The 25,402-nt window shown below is 47.9% G+C and overlaps 1 protein-coding gene across 15 annotated transcripts in view; it reads left to right on the top strand.

Moving 5' to 3' along the window:
- The first annotated feature begins 7,321 nt into the window (after positions 1-7,321).
- The window catches only part of RBFOX2 (RNA binding fox-1 homolog 2), a 174,997-nt gene continuing 156,916 nt past the window's right edge, over positions 7,322-25,402 (top strand). For 5 of the 15 annotated variants that reach the window (XR_012775780.1, XR_012775781.1, XR_012775782.1 and 2 more), the window contains exon 1: positions 7,322-7,833. Coding sequence is in view for 9 of the 15 variants with exons in the window: in XM_075501504.1 (XP_075357619.1) it covers positions 7,618-7,833 (216 nt within the window). In the remaining 6 variants the exon portion in view is untranslated. The remainder of the gene's footprint in view (positions 7,834-25,402) is intronic. The other 10 variants (XR_012775765.1, XM_075501471.1, XM_075501477.1 and 7 more) reach the window with 3 other exon arrangements.

Consider the following 25,402-nt stretch of genomic DNA (forward strand, 5'->3'; position numbering starts at 1 on the left):
GTCAAATACAAAGTGTATTGTAAGTGTATTAGGGTAAGAGATGTACAGCTGAGGCATCCAAACAGGCTGATGGCTGGAGAACGGGAATCAAAGGGAGAAAAAGATACTGTGTCTTTAAAAATCAGTGCAAGTGAGTCTGGGAGATAAAACTGAAGTGACTCCTCCAGATTGATATGGCTATAGCCTGGTACCGCAATTACATTTATTTAGGTGCCCTACCTGTGCATTCCCACTGCTGAAGAATATGCTCAGATTGCCTCCAGCTTTCCCCTTCGCCCTAAATTGCCTGTATTTATAGCACGTACTTGAGAGACTATGGCAATTTCCCCATTCCATATTTAACCCATGTTACCCAAGCCACCTTAACTCCATCTGAGTGCAACTTGTGTGAAGATAAGCGGTATTAATAAAGTCTGAGGCGAGCCTCGGGAGGGAGTGGGGCCAGCACAGTGGTGGTAATCCTGAGTCATACAGCTGATTTCTGGGTCAGCTGGACCCTACAGTGCAGGGCTGGTGTCCCCGGCCAGCTCCAGTGTCACTCTGGCAGGGATTCCACCACGGTTTTATCATCAGCTTCACAGGGCTGTGGATATCCCCTTCTGAATTTTGCATGGGCTGGTAACGTTTTATTTTGGTTTGAATTTGTAGCCCTGCTCGCCTTCCAAATGGCTGTTCAGCAGGCAGGAATAGGAGAAGGGGCTGGAAAACATGACTAAATATGGCTGTGTTTCTGATTGCTACAGACTGCGGGATTAGCGGCCCCTTCTTGCCAGCAGCCACAGCTGAAGTTCCCAACATTTGAGGAGCACCGAGAAGAGCTGCAGTCCAGCCCTTCCCTCTTTTTTTTTTTTTTTGTTTTCCACAGAGAAATCTGCAACCTATTGTCTGGGCTGGCAATCTTGGCACCCTCCAGCCGCCTATAAAATTGCATTAGGCGTTTATATTTCCTGTAGTGGATTATGTGTTGTCTGGATTTTGGATGATTCCAGGAGAGATGGTTACTTTTTTTTCAGTGGGGGCTACAAATTGCATTCGAAATAATTTAATTTTCTTGGAGATAAGAGAGCGCTGGCAATTGGCAGGGCAGACGGACGTGTTCCGAGAGAGACGCAGGCAGCTTCCCCTGCCTGCAACTTGCACAGCCGCTCTGGCCGTGCACACAAGGCACAGCCCTGATTCAGCCCAGCACCAGAGTACTCGCCTTGTCCAGAAGCGTGTCAATAACCTCATTGATTGCAATGATATTTCTCATGCTTAAAGTTAAGCAAGTGCTTAAATGTCATGGTGAATCACGAGAAAAGGATTTCTTCGCACTCTCGCAGAGTCAGTTCTCTTGACCTAGCTGGCGCTCTGTTCGTGCACACATCGGGTTGTTATGCGAACTCTTAGTATTTATGCAGATGTAGCACGTACGGGGGATTTTCTTTACAAACTGGGGTTTGCCTAACTTTGAAAATATCCTCTTGGCTCGTATGTAGGGTATTTATTGTGCTTTATCACTGTTTTCTAATTTGGATATGAAGGCAAAGAGGCAGTAACTATCTCTAGAGTGGAGAAATCACATTAAAAAAAAGTATGTTTTCAAATCCTATTTGAAATATGTGCTGGATCAGCAACAAATAGCATCATGAAAGGGTAAAATCAGATTGCAAGTGCTTATTGGTACGATGTTATCGTGAATTCACATAGCCCTTTTCTGTGCAAAGGAAAACTGATAATCTTTTGCAGCAAACGTACAACCTAAGGGCACGATTTTGTGATCATATTTATGTGAATAAGTAGTATGCGTCTCGTAGTCCCTCTGATATGAATGCTGGACTACTGAATAGCCAGCAGGTGGAGTCATCTATAATGTATGTGTTGTGATCTGGAAAGTTGAGTGAGTATGACTGGACACGTGGAAATTTCAGTTGAAAGTTGAGACCAAAGGAAAATATGAGGAATGGAACTGGAAAACTCTGCGAGCGCAGAGGACACAAAGAGCTAAAACTTTAGCAGCAGAAGAGGAGGGGCCTGCAAAATGTTTGGAATAGCAAAAAACTGGAGCAATCCTGGAAACGCTCCTGTGGCTTGGATCCCGAGGCATAATTCATGCTGTTGTAATTCGCACAGATGGTGGCCGTCTCAGGGGAAGGCTTGAACAGCTGGGAAACATCAGGGTGTGGGCCTGCTTCAACCGCATACCCTTTCTTTATCCCTACATAAGCCACAGAAGGGAAAGGTAATAGAAGGATCGCTGAAGAAAATATCAGCAAGCTATTCTCTGCCCTGGGAGATGGCTCCTCTTGCTAGTAGAGTCGTGTTAAGGACCAGCTTAGTTTGGCATTTTGTGTATAACAATGCACTTTCAGATGCTTTTCAATAAACCAATTAGGGAGAAAGAATCAGCCTTGACTTCAGAGATCAGCCATGTAGTAAATTGAGTTGTAGCTAAGGGGCCCTAATAAACAGGGTGCTTCACTGAAAACGAACAGGAGTTACGTGATAACATCCATTCTGTTTGCATGATGTGCCCAGCCACCACAGCGGGTGTTCTGCTTTGTCCTTCGCTCCGTCTGCCTGTTACACCGGGATTGAACGCTGCCTCCGGCGGGGCATTTGCCCTTCTCGAGCTGTGCAGCCTCCAGCCTATTTGGAAACAAGCAGTTGCAAATAACGATTCGTACCGTCTGTTTGTCTGTGTGCACATGTAGGCTGAAAAATAACGTCATGGCCACTCGGCTGCTACAGCCTCGCGTCTGAGAGAGGAGAGGGTGCCGCAGCCCCGAGGTACTTCAGAGACACAGCCAGGGATGTATTTATGCAGGGGCTGTGGCTCCAGCGAGGCTACCGGAGAACTGCATCAACAGCTGTCACTGCTGGCCCGTTGACACAGACTCCAGCCTCCAACAACCTCTGGTTCACTCATGACAGGCAGCCGAGGGGAATAAATGCCAGGTATTTCCCTGCTTCTTGATCTCTGGCACCCAGAGGGTAGGGGAGAGCCAATGGTGGTTTTTTTTCTGGTCTGTGTCCCCATGCACTCCCTGTGGTACCTCTGTGGCTCACACTATTTATCTCAAGCCGGGCAGACCCGTGTCTCTACAGGAAAGCAAAAGACCTTTCATTTCCCAGTCATGCTCTTCACACAGTTTCCTCTTATTATACATTTTGGGGATATGGTGGGAGGCCCCTTCATATTAGAAGTGCTGAAGGACCGACTTTATTCCCCATCCTTCCAGGCATAAGCAGTGCAGGCAGATGGCATTTTTATGCTAACTGCATATATGCAGATAACTGCATCTGCACTGCAGGTGTCATACTGCTTTAGCAGCATCGGTATACCTGAAACGGCACAACTTTTGTACACGATGATACCCCATGGAACCACAGACCAAACAGCAATTAGCAACGATAAATGCACTGCAGCGATGTCTGAAGCCAGCAGGAAAATGAGTCAGGAAAGTTTTGCTCTGAGCTCTCTGGTTGATTCCCAGCTGTTGCCATTGCTGCTTTGTCGGAGCGCCGAGGTACTCGGTGGCGTTTGCTGAAGCCAGGTGTCCTCATTGCCACAGGTGGCACTGGGAAAAGACTGGGTGCATTGTGGGTGTTGACCCACTGACTGACAGCTGCCAGCGCCCTTGCGTCAGAGTGACATACCAATATTGGCCTCCTGCCACTGCTTGGGGACTGGCATCCTTCCGGTAGGTGGTTTAAGTCAGGTGATGAGGTCTTTGGATTTTGTTGACTTAGGCTATGTATTTTTGGCTGTGCGCTAACCGGTGACAAGAAACGGCAGCTTCTGTTAATAAAATTTTGTAGCAAAGAGCTGGCCCGAGATAAGCAAGGAGAAACATTTACCCATGCTCATTGCTACAGAAAGTGCCATCACCGCTTCCTGCAAAACAAGGACCAAAGTGCAGGCTGAAACTGTACTTTGGTGGCACTTTATTACCTGTGGGAGTACTGCTGTCAGGAGGAAGAGTGTTTGGCTCCAGGAGCTTGGCTGGCAGGATAGAAACAGCAGGAATGAGCAGGGTTGGGCAAGCCACTAAACCTCCCCTGACCCGCTGAGCAGAGAAACTGAATCTACCGGGAAGGAGAGGGGCAAAGATGCGGAAGGCTGCGAAGGCAAGAGGGAACTGGTCAGCAGGATGAGTTATCATGTGTAGATGATGGAAGCAGCAAGAAACCGTTCTGAGTTGTGGTGGTGGAGAGGAGAGATTTGCTTTGAACCGTCTCCTAGTGATTTCTGTGCCTTCGGGTCAAAGCCGAATTTGTGCCTTACTTCATGCCTGTGCCTTAGAATCTGCATGAGGCATTGCCTCTGCTCCATGCAAGCACGTTGTGGGGCCCAGCTCTTTGTACTTCCATAGACATTTCACACCCCATGTTCTGATGCCACCTGATCTCCAGCCCAGTGGCAGCACCAGCACATGTTCCTTCAAGGAATCCCTTCAGAGGGTGTCTTTCTGAGGGGGGAGGAAACCCCCACAACTTTACTCTAAAATTATATGAATCTGTTCAGAAAGATATATTCTTCACACCAGCTTCTGAGAGCTCTCTGGAAGGATAACGTTTCTTATAGTTGCCTCTCATTGATCTGTCAAAGACAAAGTACTGGTGAGCGCTCTGCAAACTTGTCCATAAAATCATGGCAGGTAGGAGCCTTTGGCAAGAGCACTGTACAGCAGTGGAAGGGTTAACAGAGGAGTCAGCTGCCTGTTTAGTATGTCTCAGATGTCACATACAAATACCTAAAAGGCAGCTGGGTTGTGTGAAAGGAAATCAACGGATTAAGATTGTAGTCCCAGCTCAAAAGCTTTTTTGTGACTTCAGGAATGCCTCATATCCCATCTGTTAAATGGAGATAATAATACCTATCCCACAAGCACACTGTGAAGATTAATTCATTAATCTTTTTTAAGAGGAAATGGAAAGAGCTAGAGAAATAATAATATGAAATATCACAGCAGTAATGACAGAAAGGAAGCGATAGCGTAGAGCGTGGCAGTGGCAACTGCAGGTCAGTTTGGTAGGGAGGGTGCAGTACCCTGCCCCAGGTCTTTTCACCCACACCACAACTGAGGGTGCTCTGTGCTCTGTGGTGGTCCTGGCTGCTCCGCTGGCAGGCTGCAGACCATGGCCAGCCGAAAATGCCTCGCCAAGGGACCTGCCTATGGCACTGCCAGCTCTCCCAGGTGCTGCTCTGTGGCACAGACCATGTGAACACAGGATGCAAGGGGGAACTGGCAGCAGCTTTGGCACCTGCATGGCAGGAGATGGTGGAAACGGGGTTGGGGACGATGAAGAGAAAAATGGACGCTGGGCACTGTAGAGCAACTCCTTCTTTTGAAGTCCCCAAGGGGAGTATCAGACAGACGGCTAGATCACAGTGACAGGAGCGCTCCCAAGTGCACACAGAGATTCATCTCCAAACTGCTTACTCCTGACTTGTCTTCAGGTTGAAGCCTTCTGCAACACCTCATGGGCAATATCTTAACCTGTACCCTTCATCTAGAACCCCTCATTAAAATTAGGAGGAAGACAAATACAGAAATGCTGCTTTTCTCTGAATGAGTAGCATCCCAGTCACAAGAATCTCGCCTTCTTTTCAAGCCAAGAGTGGACTGAATATGTTCCTTCAATGTTGTTTGACAGTCTGGCTCATTTTATCAAACCCAGTCAAGAGGAATGAGACGTGTTTACCCTTGGTGGGTGAGCAGACAAAAGCTGCATGTAATTGTCCTCTGGGTGCCTGCCACTCCACGGGGATTTATAATCATTTTGAAAAAAGAGATTTTCCCAGTCACTGGAATAGACAAGCTGGCACCTCAGCACAAAACATACCACTTAAAATATCTTTTAACGTGGCCTTGAAAACTATTTTTGGATCAGGAAAAATGTGGTGTAAGGGAAGACTGGATTCATGTATTGTAACTGTCACTCAAAACCAAAGGCTCTAATCATTTCATGAAGATCAGCAGATGTGTAAAGACACACCAAGATAACCTAACTGGTCCACAGGCCAGTTAATTACACATGGTGATATTCAAGAAGTCAAGAAGGGCTTCCTCCTATGTGCGTTGACTCACAATGACCACCTCCATTCCTGGTTTTCTCCTTTTCCCCCAAAGTGCTGGCAGGCGGAGGAAGAGTGCCATTCCCATCCCGTAATAAAGTCAACCACAGATTTGTATTATGATCTGCAGATTAGTTCTCCATCAAGTTGCCATGGCTTCCAGACTACTTTCAGGACAGTACAGGCTGCCCGTGCGTTCCTCATTCTAGGGCAGTCATCGTCCTTGGTGCTACCAGACAGCAGCTGAGTAATGAAATCAACTTCATGTTTCTGTTGAGGATCCCAAATTTGCTTCTCAAGATCAAAAATGTGGAGACATACAAAAGGGCTGATGAGCAGGCTTCAGGTTTTTGAAGACTGGTGTCTCCATCTGGTTGGAATTCATCTGCAGCAGAACAAATGAGTTATATATAAAAATGCAGGAGAAACCTGTGGAGGCTATTAGGAACGGGAAAGCAGATCAGCCCCTTTCTCAAGAAATCAGATGCAGACTGGGGCTATGAGATGAGCCTTGGGGTGAGCTGCTCAGAACAGAATGGAGGAAGCCTGGAAAAGGCCAGAAAAGACACGTGCCACGAGTGATGGGATGTTGTGCTGAGCGGGGACAGCATCAGGTACCAAGTTGGGCAGCACATCCCCAGAAGCTGGATACTCCTGAAGCAGGGGATCAAGTAACTATCCCTCACCCCAGATTCACCTCAGTTCAGCACTGCTGCTTACAAGCAGGGCTGCAGAAACCTCAGCCCGAAAGGCAGCCCTGCACCAGCAGGGACAGGAACCTGGCTGCGCCTGTGGCGGGGGCTCGGGGGACATGGCTCTGCCCGAGGGGTGGGCGCTCTGCACCCCTGGGGCCGGGGCGACTGCCCCAGCCCCGGCGGGGGAGGAGGGAGGGCCTGCACCCACCGCGGTCCATTATAAAGATGCACCGGCCCAAACCACAAAGCCTTCGGCCCAGCCCCGCTGCAGAAAGACGCCGTCAGGAGCAGGCAGAGACTAGGCCGCCTATCGCGCCTTAACCCTGCGGCCACCTCCCCTCCGCAGCCGTTCGCAGAGCCGCGCTCTCGGCTCAGCCCGGGCCGCGGGGGACGAGGCAGCCCGGGTGAGGGGCTGGGCGGACGCCGCCTGAGGCGGGCTCCGGGTGCAGCGGGAGGCCCGAGCAGCCGGGCGGCCATTTCCCGCCGCCCCGCGCGGCTCGGCGGCGGCGGGTAGGGGCAGCCTGTGCCTCGCGGCGGCCCCGCCCCGCCCCGCCCCGAGCCCCGCCCCCGCCCCGCCCGCCGCCGCCGCCGAAGGTTGCCGAGCGGGGGTCGCGCGGCTCCGGCGGCCCGGCCGGCGTTTCCGGAGATTGCCGAGGGGCTTCGGCCCCTCCTCAGCCTCCACCGAGCCCGTGAGCGAGGCGCTCCGGTGGGTCGGAGCCCGCCGCGCCCGCTGCTCTGGTCGCGGTGCGGGGCTCGCCCTCGCCCTCCTCCTCCTTTCTTCTCCTCCTCCTCCTCCTCCGGCATCGCGGTGACAGAGCGGGGCGATCGCGGCGGGGGGCGGCCGGGGCTCCGGCGGCGCGGATGGCGGAGGGCGGCCAGCCCCCGCAGCAGCAGCAGCAGCAGCCACAGCCGCAGCTCCTGGCCGGTGGCGGCGGCGGCGGCGGCGGTGGGGGGGCCGCCCGCGGCGTGAAGCGGGAGCCGGAGCTGGAGCAGCCCATGCCCGGTGGGGACAGCGCCGAGGGCGGCCACAGCAAGCGGCTGCGGACGGAGGCGGAGGCCGACGGCGGCGGCATGCAGGTAGCGGGCAGGGCCGGGCCGGGCGGGCCCTCGCCAGCTCTCCCGCACCGGGGCTCGGCGGGAAGGGGGCGGCCGGGCCGGGCCGGGCCGCCTTTAATTTCGGTTTGCAGGATTCAGCGCGTTGCTTACGGGCGTGCGGCCCTTTCCCCCGCCGGCAGCGGCCGGGAGCAGCGCGGGGGAGCGGGTCTTCTGCCCGGGGCTCCCCAGCCCGAGGCGGGCGGCTCCCGGGGCGCAGCCCAGCACGTGGGGCGGCGGCGGCGCGGGGCCGCGGCCCTCAGGGAGCCGCCGCTGGGTCCGGCTCTCCGGGCAGCGCCGTTCTCCGCCCGCCGCCGAGCCGGGGGCCCTTGGGAGGCCGCGGATGGCGGGGCTGGGCACGGGGCACTGGCAGGGCTTTGGGGGCCGGCGGTGGTTTACCCGCGTCGCCTTGGGTCTGGTAAACCGTCGGGAGAAATCCCAGGGACTGCCTGGGAAGGGGAAACGGGGTCGTGGGGCGTCGGGTGGGCGTCTTCCAGCTTGGCACAGGGGCTGCCAGCAGGGTCTTACGTTCCTGTCGTCTTCTGCCAGCGGGTTTTGATCGTCCCCAAAACATTGCTCTTTCCAGGTGCGTTCGCTTTTGTGTTTGTGGGGCGATGCTGCCAAGGTATTTCTGCTTCCCTTTGTCTGGGTGTTGCACAGGGTTGTTTTATTATGGCAATTTACTGGCCTTTTTTTGCTTCCGTTTCTTGTGACGACTATATCGGAGCTCTTTGGAAGCAGCAGGATTTAATCATCTGAACTTGTTTCTCTTCTCACCTTTGCTTGGGTTGGTAAGCACTGTTGATAGTTTCCAAGGAGAGCATCCTGTCCTCTCCAACATGCTTCTCATCTAGATGCCAAATGCTGGCCAACGATCTTCCCATTTTATTTCCCAGGCTGTCCCCGGTTTGTGTGCTCAAGATTTTTTTTTTTAAATAGCTTGCAGCAGGGGGGTTGTTTGTGGTTCTGTTTGATGTTCAACCTTTTGTGGTGGTCTCTCCACCTCACAACATCACTTTTTCCCCAGCGTGATGGTGTGGGCTGAACGTAGGCTGGAGCTTCACACCCCAGTGCTGCTGCTTGTGCTCCCGCAAATGCCAGCGAAAACCGTGCCATGCTCTTTTATTCCTTGAAGTAGTATCTTGTCCCACATGTAGGTGTCAAGTGTGACTCAGACAATGTGTATAATCACAAGGAGAAAGATGCTCAGCATTGAAGGAGTGCTTATACATTGTGTCTTGCTAGGAATTATGAATGAGTGCGTGAACATGGTGACATGAAATTCTTCCAGCTCTTTGGAGTTGAACTGAGGCACAGGTCCTGCATAGCTACAAGAGATGCATCAGTGTACCTGCAGTTACTGGTTAAACTGGTTGGTGTTGATGTAAACCAGTGGTAAATCAACTGAAAATTGCCCAGGAAGGGACTTGAACTGGTTTAACAAACAGTCTTGAATTTTTTTTTTTTTTTTAATTGCAAATGAGTACAATTTCTGTATACATAAAAGGCTCCCCTCTATATGTACCTCGAGGAAAGCATTTTGTTATCTGTTCAATGAGTAGTACAAGATATTAAGATTATGGCATTCAACCATGGGGCTATGACAGTGCGCGTGCACAGCAATGTGTCACACTGGTGGTAATGGTAGTAGGGATTAATTGTGGATCTTACCAGAAAGTTGGGTTTTGTTTCCGTATCAAATGCTAGCAAACCGTGGAGAACTTAGGTGGAGAAGGGCAACTAGTAGAGTCCAATTTTGAAGTTAAGTGTGTTTATAGTCAGTATAACTATTCTTCAGACTGGGACCCCCATATTGTAGTTACTTGGTATGCTTAGCGTAATTTTAATCTTACCATATGCATATATAAGGAACAGATTTTTCAATCTTTTGAATATAAAAGATGAAAATAAACATGTATTTATGTATATGTGCACACACGCGTACCATTATGTCCAGAAGTTTCCCTTGACTTTTTTTTACTGTTAAAGAGTATGGTTTATTTATTTGGAGAATCTTTTCATGGTTGTAAGCAAGAAATACCAAATTTGAAGCCAAACTTCCAAATAATATCAGAGCTAGGAAAAATGTGTTCTTTAATGTTTGGGAAATTTGATATCTTTTTACCTAAAAGTCAAAACACAAGATTGCCTTTCATGAGGATTTCTGTTCAGATAGTGTATTCTTTTTGAAGTACCTTATTTTAGAATAACGGGTTCTTTCTAGTAAATTATCTGTGTTTAACTGTACGTAATGCTTACAAGAGGAATAAAGAGCCTATTCTTTGATTTTTTTTTCTTTTTTTTTTTTCCTTTTTTTTCTTGCCCCCTCATGTGTACTAGAGGCTTTCTGGAAACTGGAAATAACACCAGCAACTGTTGTACCTTGTTTTTCCTGCAGATCCTGTCAATTTTCTACTTCCTGTTCCAGAGCCACAGGCTGTTGCTGTGTAAACTTGGTGACCTCGTGTCTCTGGGCTGATAGCGAGGAATCCCGGGGTGCCACGCTTACCACGGTTTCTTCTTTGCATAACCCCTACCTACCGATGGTTCAGGATATGAACATGGCTTGTAATGCTGAAATAAATCATTTAGCTATAGAAATTACTAACGCAACTGTAAAACTAATAGCTTTTTTTGGGTCTATTAACATGAAATATGAAAACTAGCCTATAGGAAGATAAGATAGTAGCTAGTTATTAAGAACTTGGGGCAAAGTGTGCCTTAAAGCTTAAAGTAGCCCTTAAATTTACCGGGCTTCTTGTTTTGTGCTGTCTCAGACCAGCATGCTCAGACAGCTTATGCAGTTAGGGTTTCATTATCTAATCCATCTCTGATCAGGTCGGATAAATGGTGTTTGGCCAGTGCTGATCTTGTTAGGAGGGTGGTGTAAAGCTGCTTGAGTTGGGATTGGGACAAATCGGATCATGGCTGGTATCTGCTTCAGGGACATATTTCAGTTAATCGTGGCGTGGGAGGAAAAGGTCCAGCGCAAACTGGTGCTTTTTAGCTCCCTCTGGTCCATAAGTGGCAAAAATCAAACGCCACCAGCCAGGAATGTCTCCTGGAAGCATTTGGATATGTTTATAAGCTTTGGAAGTGAAGGTCCCCAAAGGTACTGCTGCTTTTTAACTGTATAAATACTAGCTAGGAACTAGCTTGTTCTCTGTTTGCTGGCTTGGATGAGTTGAATCATTTGGATCAGCTTGCTGATCTGGGTAAAAATAGTCCCTAACAGGGGGGAGGGGAAAAAAAAAGTAAGTTATATTGGCTTAAGTCACTTGTGAAACTGCACCGAAATGCAGTTGTTGATGCAGCTGTATTTACTGCTTGTCAGAATAGGTTGACTGCTGCACAGATGGAAGAGAAAGTACCCTTGCAATAATCTCTCCTCCTCTGTTCTTCACATGATGAAAGACGAGAAATGTTGTGGCTAGCTGGGAAGTGTCCCTTCTTTCTCTTCAGAGCTGCAGACAAGGGTGTTATTCCAGGGTGTCTTGTTTGTCTTCCCCATCAAGGTGCTAGAGGTGTACCAGCCAGCTTACACTACTGAAGAAAGTTATTAAAATGTCTTCTTGTTGCTTTGCATGGGTTTGAATGAGTTAATCAACTCTTCATTCGATCCCCAAGCTGAATTTTGATTTAACTTTTTTATGGGGTCTAGGCTGGTTAGTGAATTAAAATTATACCTAGGGGTAATACGTAGTTGGAATTAGATGCAAGGTGTGAACAGAGCTGATCCTTGTTCCTCTTTCACGAATGACTTGTGTGCTCAGTATCCCTGAGTATTTGGGGGAATTACTCTTCTGCAACCATGAGCATGGCCGACTGGTCAGGGAAGACAGTTAATGCAGCTGTGGTCTATGCCTTATCCAGTCCATGTAAACTTTTAGTGGCAGCGATGACTGGTGACTTTGTGTTGTCATTCAGGCATGTCTGCATAGGGTTAATAAAGATGACTAGTGGTGTTGAGATCAGTCCCCTGTGACTAAATGATGACATAATAGATGCTAAGTCTTCACTCCGCAAGGAGGTCCGTGGTTTCTCTTCCTACTGCAAGCCAGAAGATGGTCTGTAACACCGTCTAGCAGCTTGAGTCCTTCCAGCACAAAGACTGGAAACTTTGAACGGCAGCGTGCCGCAGAAAGGGGAGAGCAGGGACACTGCTGGTGCTTCACGACAACCAGTGTTCCCATTCAAACTATGCCCTGTTTGTGGTGCTCTAGAGGAGGGCAAGAAATCAATCTGCTGATAACTTCCAAAGACAGGTTTGGGTTTTACAAGTAAGAGGGTTGACTGGGACTGTATTCGAGAATGGGCCAGTGAGTAACAGCTTTTGTGCTGTGGGGGACCCTATGGAAATCTGTATTTTTAAATCTTCCAGAAGAGAACATCTAGTTCCAGTAAATCGTGGAAAAGCCGTGTAATCAGGTTAGCTTTTTCCTCCCTCTTATTATTGATGGCATGGCTGTCTTCGTAAAGAGATGCAGAGCAATACAGAGGATACAAGGTATTCTAGAAAAGAAGTAAAGTTCCAATTTTTAGAAGCTGACCCCTGCCTTGGATCCAGGATGAGGTTTCCTGGGATGCTGTTTGGACAGACTATTGCTGATGTGGTGACACATAATGAATCAGCTTTAAGTTTGTTGTTATTTCTCTGTTTGCTTTTGTTCTTTGGTTTTTTTAAATATTTGAGTGTTATGAGTTAGACCTGACACAGTCTGGGAGGACTTAGAAAATCTCCAGTTCAAAGAAAACGTTTGGCAAAAGGCTGAAAGTTGGATTTTAGAGATGTTGAGAGCACTTTAATGTTGGCTCTTTTCTGACCATATTCAGGAAAATGGAAAGCCCAAGTAAAGTATTCTGGATGCTTTAGTACCCCTCCAGGCTCTGTCGGTATTTCTCTTTGGATTTCAGAGGTTTGTGTTTAAAGGTGATGGCCACAGTTGTGAAGTTGGAAGCCGAACAGAGGTCTGGCTCTACTGGAGATGGTTTCCTTCTGCATACGTGTACCGGCTGTAGACATATGCTTTTTATTTTTCCTTTTCAGAATTCCCATTTAGAAACATGAGCATGCTGGCATTTTGCAGAAAGCCTGCGCTCTCCCTTGCATTTTGAAAAGGTTGCCCACCTAGCTGAGTTTGGAGCAGCCTGCCTCTCTCCCAGGCACGTCCTGTGAAATACCCTCTGTCAGCTTTTCCTCCCAGTGACCTAGCAAGCAGGGCTCCCACCTTGCCCTTTTGCATCAGGGGTTCACACCTCTGTTTTCAAGACTGTCTCAAAGAAGTGCTGGTCACTGAAGGTTTAGCAGCTGTGTTGCTGTGCTAGCTTCCTGCTTTATCGTGGCTGCACTGAGGGTTTTCAGTGGCTCTGCTGCGGTGAGGCTGGTGGCAGCAGGAATACCAGAACAGAGGAGATGCAAAGGAGGCAGCAGTAAAATAAAATTAAAAAATTAACTAACTGCTTCATTTGCACTAGTGGTAGGGAAGCCAACCTGAAGTCGGGGCAGACCTGAACTGGATTCTGTGTGTGGTCCGCGGCTCCCTAGAGAATGCTGCTGAAGGGCATACCCCTGTTAGCTTGGAAAAATAAGGCCTGTCGCTAGCAGCCTTTGGTTTGCTGCACAGGAACCTCTGCCCCTTTGGAAAATGTTAGGGGTCGCATTGGTTGATGATGTTTTAAAACCTATCGCTCAATGCTGCTGACTTGTCTCGTGGCATGGGGCAAACCTTAGTTTTCATACAAAGTGAAAGAGGAGGGCAGGTGTTTTGGTCAGCTGGAAACCTCTTATTTAATTAGCCCATCTCAGATATTACTTGACCTTCGGGGTGTGTGTGTGCACACTTTTGAAATGTGGTGGCTGAGGGATCAGAGGAACATTCAGAAGCGAAGTGAGAGAAGCAATTAGAGGTAACGGGTTCCAGTTCATTGAAGCATTCTGTTGATCTACATTTTACAGTGGTATTGAGTGGACGCTGGAGTGTAGCTGTCATGAGATAATCCCGACGTTTAGGGATTAGAGCTGCTTGACTGCATTTTGGGCCTTAACTCCCTTTGCTCTCCAGTAAATTTAATTTTGCCAGCAATCTTTTCTAAATTCAGGAAAATGCTAGTTTGAAAGATGCGTATGTATTTTCCCCAGCATGCTTCCCCCTCTCTCTGCTTCACTTTCCTGAGCGCACCTCCTTTTTTCCAGGCTGAATTTGAGGTGTCTGTAGGAGCCAAGTGCAACGATGGCAGGGGCTGTACAAAACAGTCCTCACCAGGCTTGGACCATGCCAGTGTCCTGACCCGCAGGGCTCTGCCGAGCTGTCCCACTGAGTCATGCCAGGGCACCTCTCCTGCAGGAAAGCTTTGCTGTCTGCGGGGCTTTGCTGAGAAGGGCCCCGTTGTAGGTTGAAGTTTCTAACCTGCGTTCTTGGTTCTGGAGGATTTCCAGGGTGTTTGGGAAAAGGCTTGTGAACCGTTCTCGTCTCTCTCTCGTTTGGCTTGTCACGCGTACATACGGCATCTATCAAAATCACCCCTAGCAGCTCTCTTGCTAGACTGAAGGAAATGGGACACTAACTCTTTAGCAATTATATGATGTATTTAAGTAGCCGCAAAGTAGGAAAGGTTGTATACAAAAGCCTCCTTGTTTAATGAGGGGCAACAGCTGAACTTGAGCTGGATCCAGCATCTGTTTGGGCAGAGCAGGAAACTTTGGCAGTTTCTGCCAGCTCAGTTGGTGTTCAATCAGCTATACCATTGCCACCTCCTAACCTTTGGAGTGTGGGCAGGGTGTACTTGTGATTCATACCGATTAGAAAAGAGGTCATGAGATCTTTTACTTGCACCCCTTGGGTAGGACAGTGGGATTTGGTCTGCCGTGTTTTTGAAGTGGCTGTGCCTTCCCAGGGCTGTTTTCTTGTGTTTGCCTTTGTCTAGGAGAGTTCATTGGGTGGGAAGATTGGATGCTTGCTTCAAAGCGTGTGGGCTAGAAGCAATTGTTGCTTTTTCTGTACATCTTTCTTGGCTTTTATCTACTCATAATTGCCTCACCGATAATGCAAGTATTAGCATAGAGATGAGGGAGAACCTGCACCATTTAAGGGGGGAAAACCCCCCCAATGTGCAAGCACTTTTTACCCTCTGGCTGTACGTAGCTAAATTTCCTTTAATAGAGAGGCTAAAGAAGCAACCTTATGTGGCATTTCTGTGTGTTGCAAGTATCAAAATATTCTCCCCAGAGGCCTTTGAGGCCCTGGGATCTGGATCCAGCTCAGGTTTCTTCAAGGGCCCGGAGCGTGCTCTTTTAGCTGAGGCTTTCTGCACAGCTTTTCCCCTGCTATTTCTGTAGGAGATTCTTGCAGACGCTTGGGGTGGTTGTCACCATTGGGGGCGATGCCCGGAAAGAAAATCCCACCAAGGCATCACTTAAAAGCCTTGATTTAGTGCTGCATGGGCTGAAGAGAGGCTGTAACTGGGATCCTAGGCCTATAATTTGCTGCTTGCGGTTGCCATTCCCTTACCCGGAGAAGGGTGGGAAGGTTGCCTTTCCTCCAGCCTGCTCGTCCCCCTCGGGCGAGCAAGGCAGCGGGAAGTCTGAGCTCTGCTGCAGTCTGCTGCGAGGCTGGGTGCCTTCTCCATGGGGCCCCGGTTCTGCAGACAGCGTAGCCAGGCATGACTCTCTGAGCAGCCGCTGTGAGATGGTGCTTCTGAGCTATCTCTGCCCGGGTTTTTCTTTTTATTCTGTTCTGTGGCTTTGCTTCCTTTTTGTGGGAAGAAGAAATGAGGGGAAGTGCATGCATTAAAGGGCTTCTCCATTACCCTTCGTACTGCCCTGTCCTGGAGAGAAGGTCCATCAGAGGCCTCTTTCCTGTCCTTGTTTTGTGTTAAAAGCCCTGTGTAGCTTTGGAGCAAAGCTGGACCAGGATGGAGTATGTTTTGTAGGTGCTTCTCCTTGCCTGTAGGCACCAGTTCTTCTCAGAGCTCAGTTTTGGAGTGACCTGGAGTGGTTCCTGGAATTAAAGACCACTCTCTCTAAGTGATGCTGCTTCTACTCATGACTGGGACCAGCCACGCAACCTGGGAAGATCCAAAAAGTTGATTCAGGGAAGGAAACCTAGGCTGTGGTGTTGCCACAGCAGGTTGAACCGTGGGGCATACTGAAGGAGGTGGAAGCTGGCCACATGGTACAGGCAGATGTCCTGGGGCTGGTGCGATGTGCGAGGGCAGGAAGCAGGAGTTTGTGTGGTGTCAGCCTCAGGAGTGATCCAGATCATGGAGGAAACTGAGGCAGTAAAGTGTACGCATCACTTCTGCTGGTTTGCCAAGGTCTGAATGTCTCTTGGGCAGCCTGCAGGAGAAGTCAGTTGACTTCTGAAGCTCCTGCCTGTCCTGTTATTTGTTTTGTCCAGGAGTGGAAGTTGAAGTGTGTGAAAACGCAGAATGCTGTCAATGCTCCGGTTTTAGGAAGAGGTGTGTTACACTGTGGCGGTGCTGTGGGATTTGGTGTTTGTCCTGGGTGGTCTGAAGCTGCTGGGTGCTATCTCTTCAATGCAAAGCGGTGAGGAGACAGAGAACATGCCAGAGTGAGAACCAGTGCTTGCAGCGGGCTGCGACTGAGGGAGATTTAATACATGGTGCATCCAGTGTGGTAGGGGCTGGAGCTTGTACCCAGCAAGTGCCCAGCAGGAGGACGTGACAAGAAGGCACCATGTGAGGTCTTAATTATGTGGTTGTACATTTTATGTTTTTAGAGATGACTTCATCTCCGTAAGTGCATCAAATGGATAACGCTCACTGAGGCACAGTTAAATCTAGCGGGAGTTTTGTTATCAATTAAAATGGGTGCGAGGTCAGGCTTTGGACTGAGAGCTATTCAATATTTCACTTCTTCCTTTTCATCTCATGTGTGACCCCAGACCGAATTTACTGCAGATAATCCGAACCTTGCACTGAATACAGAACTATTAATTTTTAATGGTCTCTTCTATGGTACTCACCACTGTAGCGTGGGTGCTTCACAGATACTAATGATCTTGTTTTTGCAGTTTTCCCGAGCGGTAGAAAAGGTATATTATCTTTTATTGTAGAAATGGGGAATTGAGGTACTGGTAATAAGACCAGTTTTGCAAAAATCCTATTGACACTTGCAACCTGATTTATTTTTTTTATTTGTATTTTTTACTGTAGCTGGTGGGGTTTTGGTAATGTTTAAATCCTTGATCTACAGCTCTGTACAGCTTCCACTGTATACATGAATACCTACCACTTCCACAGGCTGATCCTTAAGTGTGTCATGTTGGGCAAATAAAAAGTGATGTCTTCATCTTAAAAAAAACAGCAGAAAAGCTTGAATTAAGTAACTTGGTCATCATCGTAGCGAAACTTTACTTGGAAGATGAGGTTTGAAATCTAACTTTTTAAGTAGAAGGGATATTGATTGTCTTTAACTACAAGACCACATACCTTCTGGTTTCTGCAGCTGTTTTTCCTGCTCAGAACATAGCGCTTCCTAGGCTTGAATGAAGTGGGAGTCAGGAAAAAGTAGCACATAAGCCTGATTTGTTGTAACATCCCTGCACATGAGGAAACAGAGTGGAAGTCGCATGAGTAGCTGTAACTGGTGTCTTTTTAATCCACAGCCCTTGACTTTTGCAAATGAAATGCTATTTTAGGAGAGAATGTAGCTACCTTGCCTTTTGAGTTAAAAGCATGTTTCAGTCTGTTAGCAAGCAGAAGGCTGCTGTGTGGACAGCAAAGGCAGGAACCGGCTCCCGACCTGCTCTCTGTGCTGGCTGTGTGGGGGACTGGCAAGTCTCCCCCTTCCTGGGGACACAAGTCTCAGCATGGGTGCTTGCAGGGTTAGTGGGGAGGAAAGGGAGGCAAGCTAAGGCACGTTTTGCTGGGGAGGCTTTGTGACACATTTGGGCTGCAAAACAATCCTGCTACTTGGGATTCAGGTGTCTTGGGTGAAAAGTACTTGGGTGATTGGAGATTTGGTATCTCCTTCCTTTTATTTGTTGAATAACGTGTCCCTGATGCATCCCATCACTGCCTGCTTTTTATTGCTTCTGCATGGGTGTTCAGTTCTGTTCTCTTCTTAGCTGAGTACAGCGCTGAGAAAAGGGGGGACCAGAAACGTGCTGTATGGCTGGGTCTCTGTCATCTGCAGAGAGCCCTGGAGAACAAGATCAGGATTTTGGACTGGATGCCCTATCTTGTTGCCAGGATTGTCAGACTACAACACTGGAAGTAGTATAAAGCTGTAGGGGAGGAAAAAACACTCCATCCCACTGCTTTTTCCCAAGAGGAGATAAAGACCAACCTGGCAATGCCTTCTTTGTGCCTTGGCGTGTGTTTTAGGAAATCTTTTTGCCTTGAAGTGAGGGGAGGAGATGAGACTGGAGGCTTCTCCGGTGCTCACATGAATCCAGTGGAGACCTGACATCTGCTAATGTCACCAGTTGGATCTAACAGCTTTTTCTCTATATGCTTATACCTAAACACTTCTTGGAAACTTCCTACTTGCTGGGCTAGTTAGATTTCCCTAAGAGTGGTGGTCTGCATGCCAGGTGCCTCATGTTGTGAGAGCTGGGCTGAGAAGTCACAGTCACAAACAGTGGAGGCAAGGCCATCGTTTGCCAGGGTGGGAGGGATTCAGCAGGAGGTGATAGCGTCATTTGTGAACAGTGCCGTCTGGGTGATGGTTAAACATCAACCATGGGCCGGAGAAAGCTTCAGAGGAGAGAAAGGGGAAGAAAAAAGGAAATGGACCAACTGTGGATTTTGATTTTTTTCAAATAAAGAGGGTTACAGTGGGACTTAACTCTTTGTAGTGTTTCCATCTGCCCATCCCTTCTTCCAGTGCCCACTTCTGACCTGTGAGTTAGTCTTGTCCAGGAGCTGGACTGTTGTGATGGAGTTGGATGTGGTGAATGAGACAGACTGGCATTTGTGTATATGTTGTCTGACCAATTATCTGATATATGTGTTTATATATATAATGTCTGTGTGTGGCTATGCCAGGAAATTGAAATAATGCTTATAATTAAGCCTGTTTTTTTGTGTGTGCCTTTGTCCACTGATTGCATCCTTCCAGAAAAGACTTGCTGCATTTCACCATCTTGCCTGATCTCTTCTGTCTTCTTTCAACAGGAGCATCATGTGGTCGGTGCCAAATACTGCAGATTCAGAAAAATAACTTTTCTCTGTCAGTAAATCACAAATTAGCACCACTAAGAATTCTTGATGCTTCATGTTCTCTCCTGAAGCCTCTCTGTCTATGGGGTTGAGAACATATCTGAGCGTATCTCTTTCTGCCAGACTGTGACCAATGTATAGGCTCTCCTGGGAGTGGGTGTTTCCCATTGGGAAGGTGCTGACTGGAATAGATGGAGGTGCTGTGACACTTTTTTTGTGTGTGTTTTCCTCCTATTATTTAATACTTAAAGGGGTGAGTAAGGATTCCTCCTCTGCTGGTCAATGAGTTGATGTTTTCATCTTGAGTGGTATCAGGTATTTGTGACTGCTTTGCATGCCAGGAGGAGCATGGGTTGGATTCACAGCGTAGACCATGAATCCTTTAAGGACTAGGAATTTTTTGATGAGTGATTACACTTAACTCTGGGCTGTTAGTTGATGGATGTAGATGGAGCACGTCCATGTTGCTTGGGAAGGTTTCCTTAAATAGGCATGACCTTTCCAGTGAAAACAGGAAGATAGTTTTTGCGTTGGGTGGTTGTTTTTTTTTTTTTTTGAGCTTGGCGTTTGTTTCATTTTTGGAACTCAGGATTACTGCAGGCATTTACCATAGAAGTAGCTTACAGTCTTGGTAGCTTCGTGGGGCAGGGTTTGGCAGCTCTGTTGGAGTTTGATAGGGAGATTGGCTTGCTTTGCAGTGCAGCATTCGATATAGCATTTGTTCATCCTTTCTGTATTTGTTCCATCCTTTCCGTACCAGCTGCTATTTTTCACCTTTGGTGATCTGGTTCTCCTTCCTTATCATGCTGGCATCTGAAAATCTGAGGCATCTACATGTATGGGAAAAGACTAACCAGTCTGCATATTTTAACATGTAGATGGGAAATAGATAGTGCTTCACTAGGTCTGGTTCATCCTATGATAAAAGTGTTCCTGTTTCTGTTGGTTTTTAGTATTTGTTGGTGTGGCAGTTGCAGGCAAATTGGGGAAAGTGGTCCTGTCCCCTCAGAGCAAGGAACCCTCTGGCTACAACGTGAGCATGGTGACAGTATGCCCAAAGCAGTGCCTGTCCCTGACCATCCTTGGGAGATGTAGCAGGAGATGGGTGTGTTTGACTTCTGTGTGCACTGAAATTTTCCAAGATGTCTGGTCTTAACTATTTTGTCACTGTTGCTGACAAGGCATTAGCAAGCTCCTCTATGAACTCTGTAGTCTATGTCTGTCTCTAAATAAGCATAAAAACTCCATGCTTGGGCTCCCATATCTATTGTAAGGTATTATGTGGGGTTGCTTCTCTTGGATTTGGTGCTTGATAAAGAGATGATGCAAATACTCTGGAAAAGGTGTAGTACAGTGTACAAACTGACCAGCCTTGATGGCACAGTAGTATCAAGTGTTTTGTTTGGCTTGTGTGGTTTACTTGATCCTCAGGGTTTGTGTGAAATACAATTTTTATGTCCATTCTTCTGAGCAGTTTTTTATTCTACGTCACCAATTTCTTGACGCCTGAATTCTTGGGAGTTTGCAGTTAAGATTCAGAGGTTTGTAGATCTGTCTGTTTGGTTCTAGGATTAGCAATTTTTACTTTTGTTTCCAGAATAGGATTTTAAAGACAATCCCTAAATCTCTGGGCCCTTTGGGCAGGAGTAAACATGTGGCATTGTTCCCCTTCCAAGGGTGAATTCCTACCATTGTGAGGCTTTCTCTGCCTCTGACTTGGGCAGGATTTTGATGATGAATATAGTCACATTAAGTAGTGGAAAACTTAATAGGTCACTTCTCAACTTTAATTCCTAGGTAAGTATTTTTCTGTCTTGTATGGATTTTCCTGGGGTGCGGAGGCTGTTGGATGGTTAGCTTCACACTCTGGACAATCTGCTTATCTACAGATTGTTACTGCATGGTCATGGAGGCAACTATCTCCATGAAATTGCTAGAAAAAACTACAACGAATTTTGTATGGGCTGCGTTTGAACGGATGCACTATGGAATTAAGATTGCAGTGGGAAGGGAGGATGGGACGTGGTACCACTTATCTCCTGAAGGCTGCTCTGTTTCAGAGGCAGAGGAGCCAGGGCAGGTGGTGCTGCCTTCCCTGGTGACTCAGGGAGACTTTCACCTCCAGCTACTGTTAAATTAGTCCTGGGTTGGAGTTGCTGGAAGTGCGCCTTGTCAAATGCTAATTCAGCATGTTATGCATGAAGCTAATTGGCAGGGTAGAAAAAATGATGTGCCTGTAGGAAACTTTGTTCTTACCTGGAAGAGCTTAAACAGTAAAAATGTAAAATGTCCGGTAGGAAAATTTCCTCTTCCTTGCACGGTTAGCAGCGATAACCAAAAGCAAATTATACAATGCTGTGTTCAGAGCCCTCTGATAGTATTGTCATGGCTTCTGCTTATGTTTACAGATTTCCCATGTAGCTGAATTAAATTAACAAGACTGGTCAATTCATTGCTGCTGTATTTAACCCCCTGGGCAGCAATGAATCTGGCAAGGATGGAGCATCATTTTCACATGCTGCTTGGAAAGGAAGAATGTACAGCAAAATGAAGTAGTGTTATTGCTTGCGGGAGAGGTTCACAGCACAGCTCAGATGTCAGATGAAGGGAATAGAGAAGGTTCCCAGAAGTCCTTTTCCTCCACCACTTCCAGTGTGGCTCAGTCACTCGAGTGAGTTAGGTAGCGTGAGGTTTTTTGTCATGTATGCGCTAGCCAGAGACTAATGTATCCACAGTTTGTTCAAGGCAGATTGCATTACAGGAATCAAAACAGATCTCTTGGTTCCTGTTAATAGATTTAATCCTTTGTTTTTAGCAGTTAAATATCCCTGTATTCTTTAGCCTAGCCTCCGTTATCATGGATTTGAGCCCTTCTTAAATCGTAATTCATGTAATTGCATAGCATTCGTATTAGGAAGAAAAGTGTGGTGCGAGGTAATGCACAGAGGAATGAAACAACTCCACCAGGTCACCTGTGGAGGAGCAGAAATCTCAAAGCACTGGGTTCAGTGGGCCATCCTTCCTCTCCTCGCTTAATTGCTGCCCACTCCATCTAAGGATGGTCCTTGGAGGGTGTTGGGAACGCATGGTGAGCTGCACACTGCTACCATCTTGTGCTGCATCAGCTTGCTGTGTTAACAGAAGGTATGCTCTGCAGCATTTTAACTACAGCATCTTTCCCTAGCACCAAAATTCACTTAAAATTAAATACATATATGGATCTGCATCCTGTTCTTAGAGATGTTTCATATTTTCTTTAGGCTTGTGCAAAATAAGTGGTATGCTGGAAAAGGTTGTAGAGATTTCTCTTTTCTTCTTTTAATGCTCTCTCCCATGAGTCTGCGTAGCTTGTGAGACTGGGATGGTACTGTATGCTTAGCCGTGCAGCTGATTTGGAAATCTGGGCTTTGCCATGCCACGCTTCCTTTTCTTGTCTGTTTGCTTCAAGTTTTTTTACGTGGAGTTTACAGATATTGGTGCAGTTTGCATAGCAGACAGTGTCCCTTTGTAGCAGCTGATGACAAACAGCTGATTAAGCCAAACCTTCAAAAGGCTTTTGAAAAAAACTAGTAGTATTACATTTATGCTTTGCAAATCTTGTATCAGTACTACTGGGTTAAGCAGTGTTAGGCTACCTGGTGTACGTTGGTCTGATTGATAACACCCCTTTGCTCTGGGCCACCAAGGTTTTGTGTCTGTGGGGTATCTACAGTAGGCACAGTCCCTGTGTAGTGACTCCCTGTGTTGGGGTGCATGGTGTGAAACCTTACCTCAAGGCTAAGCTGATCTGATGGTAAACAGCTGCTGCTGAAAGATGTGATCCTTTCCCTCTGCTCTCCATTTGGCTCCAAGTTTCTTTTTCGTGATCTCATAGAAAATGAGTAATGCCAAGGAGAAGGAGTTTATCGCTAAATGCAGCTGACTCCACTGTGGTGGATGTTGTGGCTGTCTACCTGCTAGGTCATGTTTAAAAAGAGGGGATGGCTTGCGAACCCACTGTTTGTTCAGGGAAGATTGTGGGACCATGCCTTTTGGATCCAGGTGTTGGAGCAGTTTATCTGTAATGCACAACTTCGCTCTCGCTGTGCAACTGCATCTTCCACGGTAGTTTAAACTGATCTGCAGATTAGCCTGAGGCACCGCAGGCCTGACCTCTGTGCCATGGTGCTGGGAGCAAGGGACGCAGGGCACCAGCAGCTGCCTGGTGAGTCAGGGTGTCCTGGGGGGCTGTGGCATGCTGGAAGGGTGCAGGTGCCAGGAAGGTCCTGCCTGTGGGTGCAGCTGGGAGGAGAGGAGATGCTTGTAGCTGAGACCGTGACAGGTAACCCCAGATGCTGAGGTGCTAAAGTAAAGCAGTAGATCAGCAAGATTTTTCTGTGTGCACGCAGCAATGATGGCAAAACTTTTCTCCTTAATGCTGATCTTTTTTTTTTTTTTTTTTTTTAAACCAGTGACTGCATGTTGACTTCCTGGAGCCCAGGAGACTCAGGGAATGATCTGAGAGGAGGCTCTGGTAGCGTTGTAGAAAGAAAAGCTGTTGAAGTTAGGTTGCCTCTGCTGTCCCTTCGAGAAGGAAGGTGGTGTTGAGTCCTTGCTGTGCTCGTCTCTCTGGTGCCGAGAGCAGCAGTGTGTACGTTGACATGGCACGCTGTACCCACAGTGCAGCTGTACGTCGCTTCTGTCACCTGGGCAGCATCTATAGCTCTTGCAAGGAGAGCCCCTTGCATGTTTAGTACCACCATGCTGCTGTTGACCTCTCTCACACCACAGCTGCACTGCTTTAGGAGTGAGCGGTTGTCCTCTCCTCCTGCAGAGGAGGGGGATAAACGTTTCTTCATCTGCAGTTTCTTCAATTAACCGCGTTTTCAGCTCTGCTTTTGTAGGTGACGGCAGGCCCTCCTTCCCCTCAGCGCGCGTCCGCAACGCGCTCATGTGCCGGCATGCGCGTGCTGCCCTTGAAAACAGACCAAACTTATTAAAATCATTGCTAGTTGCCATGGCAGCTGTTGTCGCTGTGGGCTAATAGGAAAGGCAATTACTGCTGCATGCTGGGGAGCGTACAGGGAGGGTGTGGGCAGGGGGGGGACGGGCGACTGCATGCTGATGAGCTGTGTGACTGATAGATTGGCTGTCACAGTGAGCAAGCAGCAGAGGAGAGAAAGGCCGGAGATGCCCTGCAATGAGGTTTTGCCAAATATGCCGTCTTTCCACCTCCTGGGCAGGCTCATTGAGAGACTCCCACCCTTCCTTTGATTGTCAAGGGGAGTCTCGGTGTTGAGATTCACATCTGCAGCTGGGCGCAGTGCAGTGCTGCTCAGTGACTCTCATCTGGCCCAGAAACCGAAATTGGGAGCTGGAGAACTTTATACATGTTGAAGAAACTTATTTGGCCCCTTTCCAGCTGTTTCCTCTCTGTAAATATTCCTCCTCGGCTCTTACTTTGCTGTTTCCTGTAGGTTGAAGGTCATGATATAAAATAACTCCAATTTTCTTGGAGTGAGGAGGATCGGTTATGAAAACTGAGGTCAGTTGTGTTTCAGGATGCTTTGCAGGTTCTTGTGTGCTGCTGTGCCAGTAGAATGCCAAAACATTTTGATTATGGACCTGTGTGTAGACCCCTGTGTATCTGCAGGTATCTTGTGGTCATATGGCAGATGCTGGGTTTTCATGCTTTTCGTGGTGAATTTAAAGCTAAAGGGAAATTGCATCCTTCATCTTCTTTCACTGAATTTGGGCAGCGTGTGCCCAAGCAGTGCCAGCACTGTTTGTGCCCAATGCAAACATGAGAAAAACAGGGAACATTTTGTAGTTGAGGAGCTTTTAGGAAATCAATAAATACCTTGAAAGATTTGAGTTGGGGAAGTAGGCGAGACCTGTAAGTCTGCACCTTCTGTAGAAACTCAGGGATACCAAAAACTGCTTTGGCAGTGTTTGACAGAGCCCTGCACCCCCAAATCTCAACCCTCTGTCCCCTCCAATTCGTGCTGCTTTCCTTTTCCCTTGTGCTAGGAAATGGCCTGAGACCGTGCTGCACAGGAGCTCTTCCAGGAGGCCTTCCCTGGCCAGCAAGAGGCATGTCACATAAGTTTCTTCTGGCTTCTAGAGTCCATCATGGTGTTGGTGAAGCTAAAACAATGGTTGTGGTCCCCTTCGATGGGGTGACAGTCCCAGGGGGCATGGGGGAGGCTTGTGGTCCAGACAAATTGAGAAGAATAAAACAATTTTCTTGGAGCAGGCAAAATTGGGACCTTGTCTGAATTTCTCTCCCTGTTCTGGTTGATCTCCCAGCAGCTGTTTCCAACTGCCCTCTGGATTGTGCCCTGTTGGGATAGTGGCGGTGACTCACTCGGCTGGGATGGTTTCCGCAGTG

The sequence above is a fragment of the Mycteria americana genome, chromosome 1 (genome assembly GCF_035582795.1).
Source record: "Mycteria americana isolate JAX WOST 10 ecotype Jacksonville Zoo and Gardens chromosome 1, USCA_MyAme_1.0, whole genome shotgun sequence".
In the NCBI taxonomy this organism is placed as follows: domain Eukaryota; kingdom Metazoa; phylum Chordata; class Aves; order Ciconiiformes; family Ciconiidae; genus Mycteria; species Mycteria americana.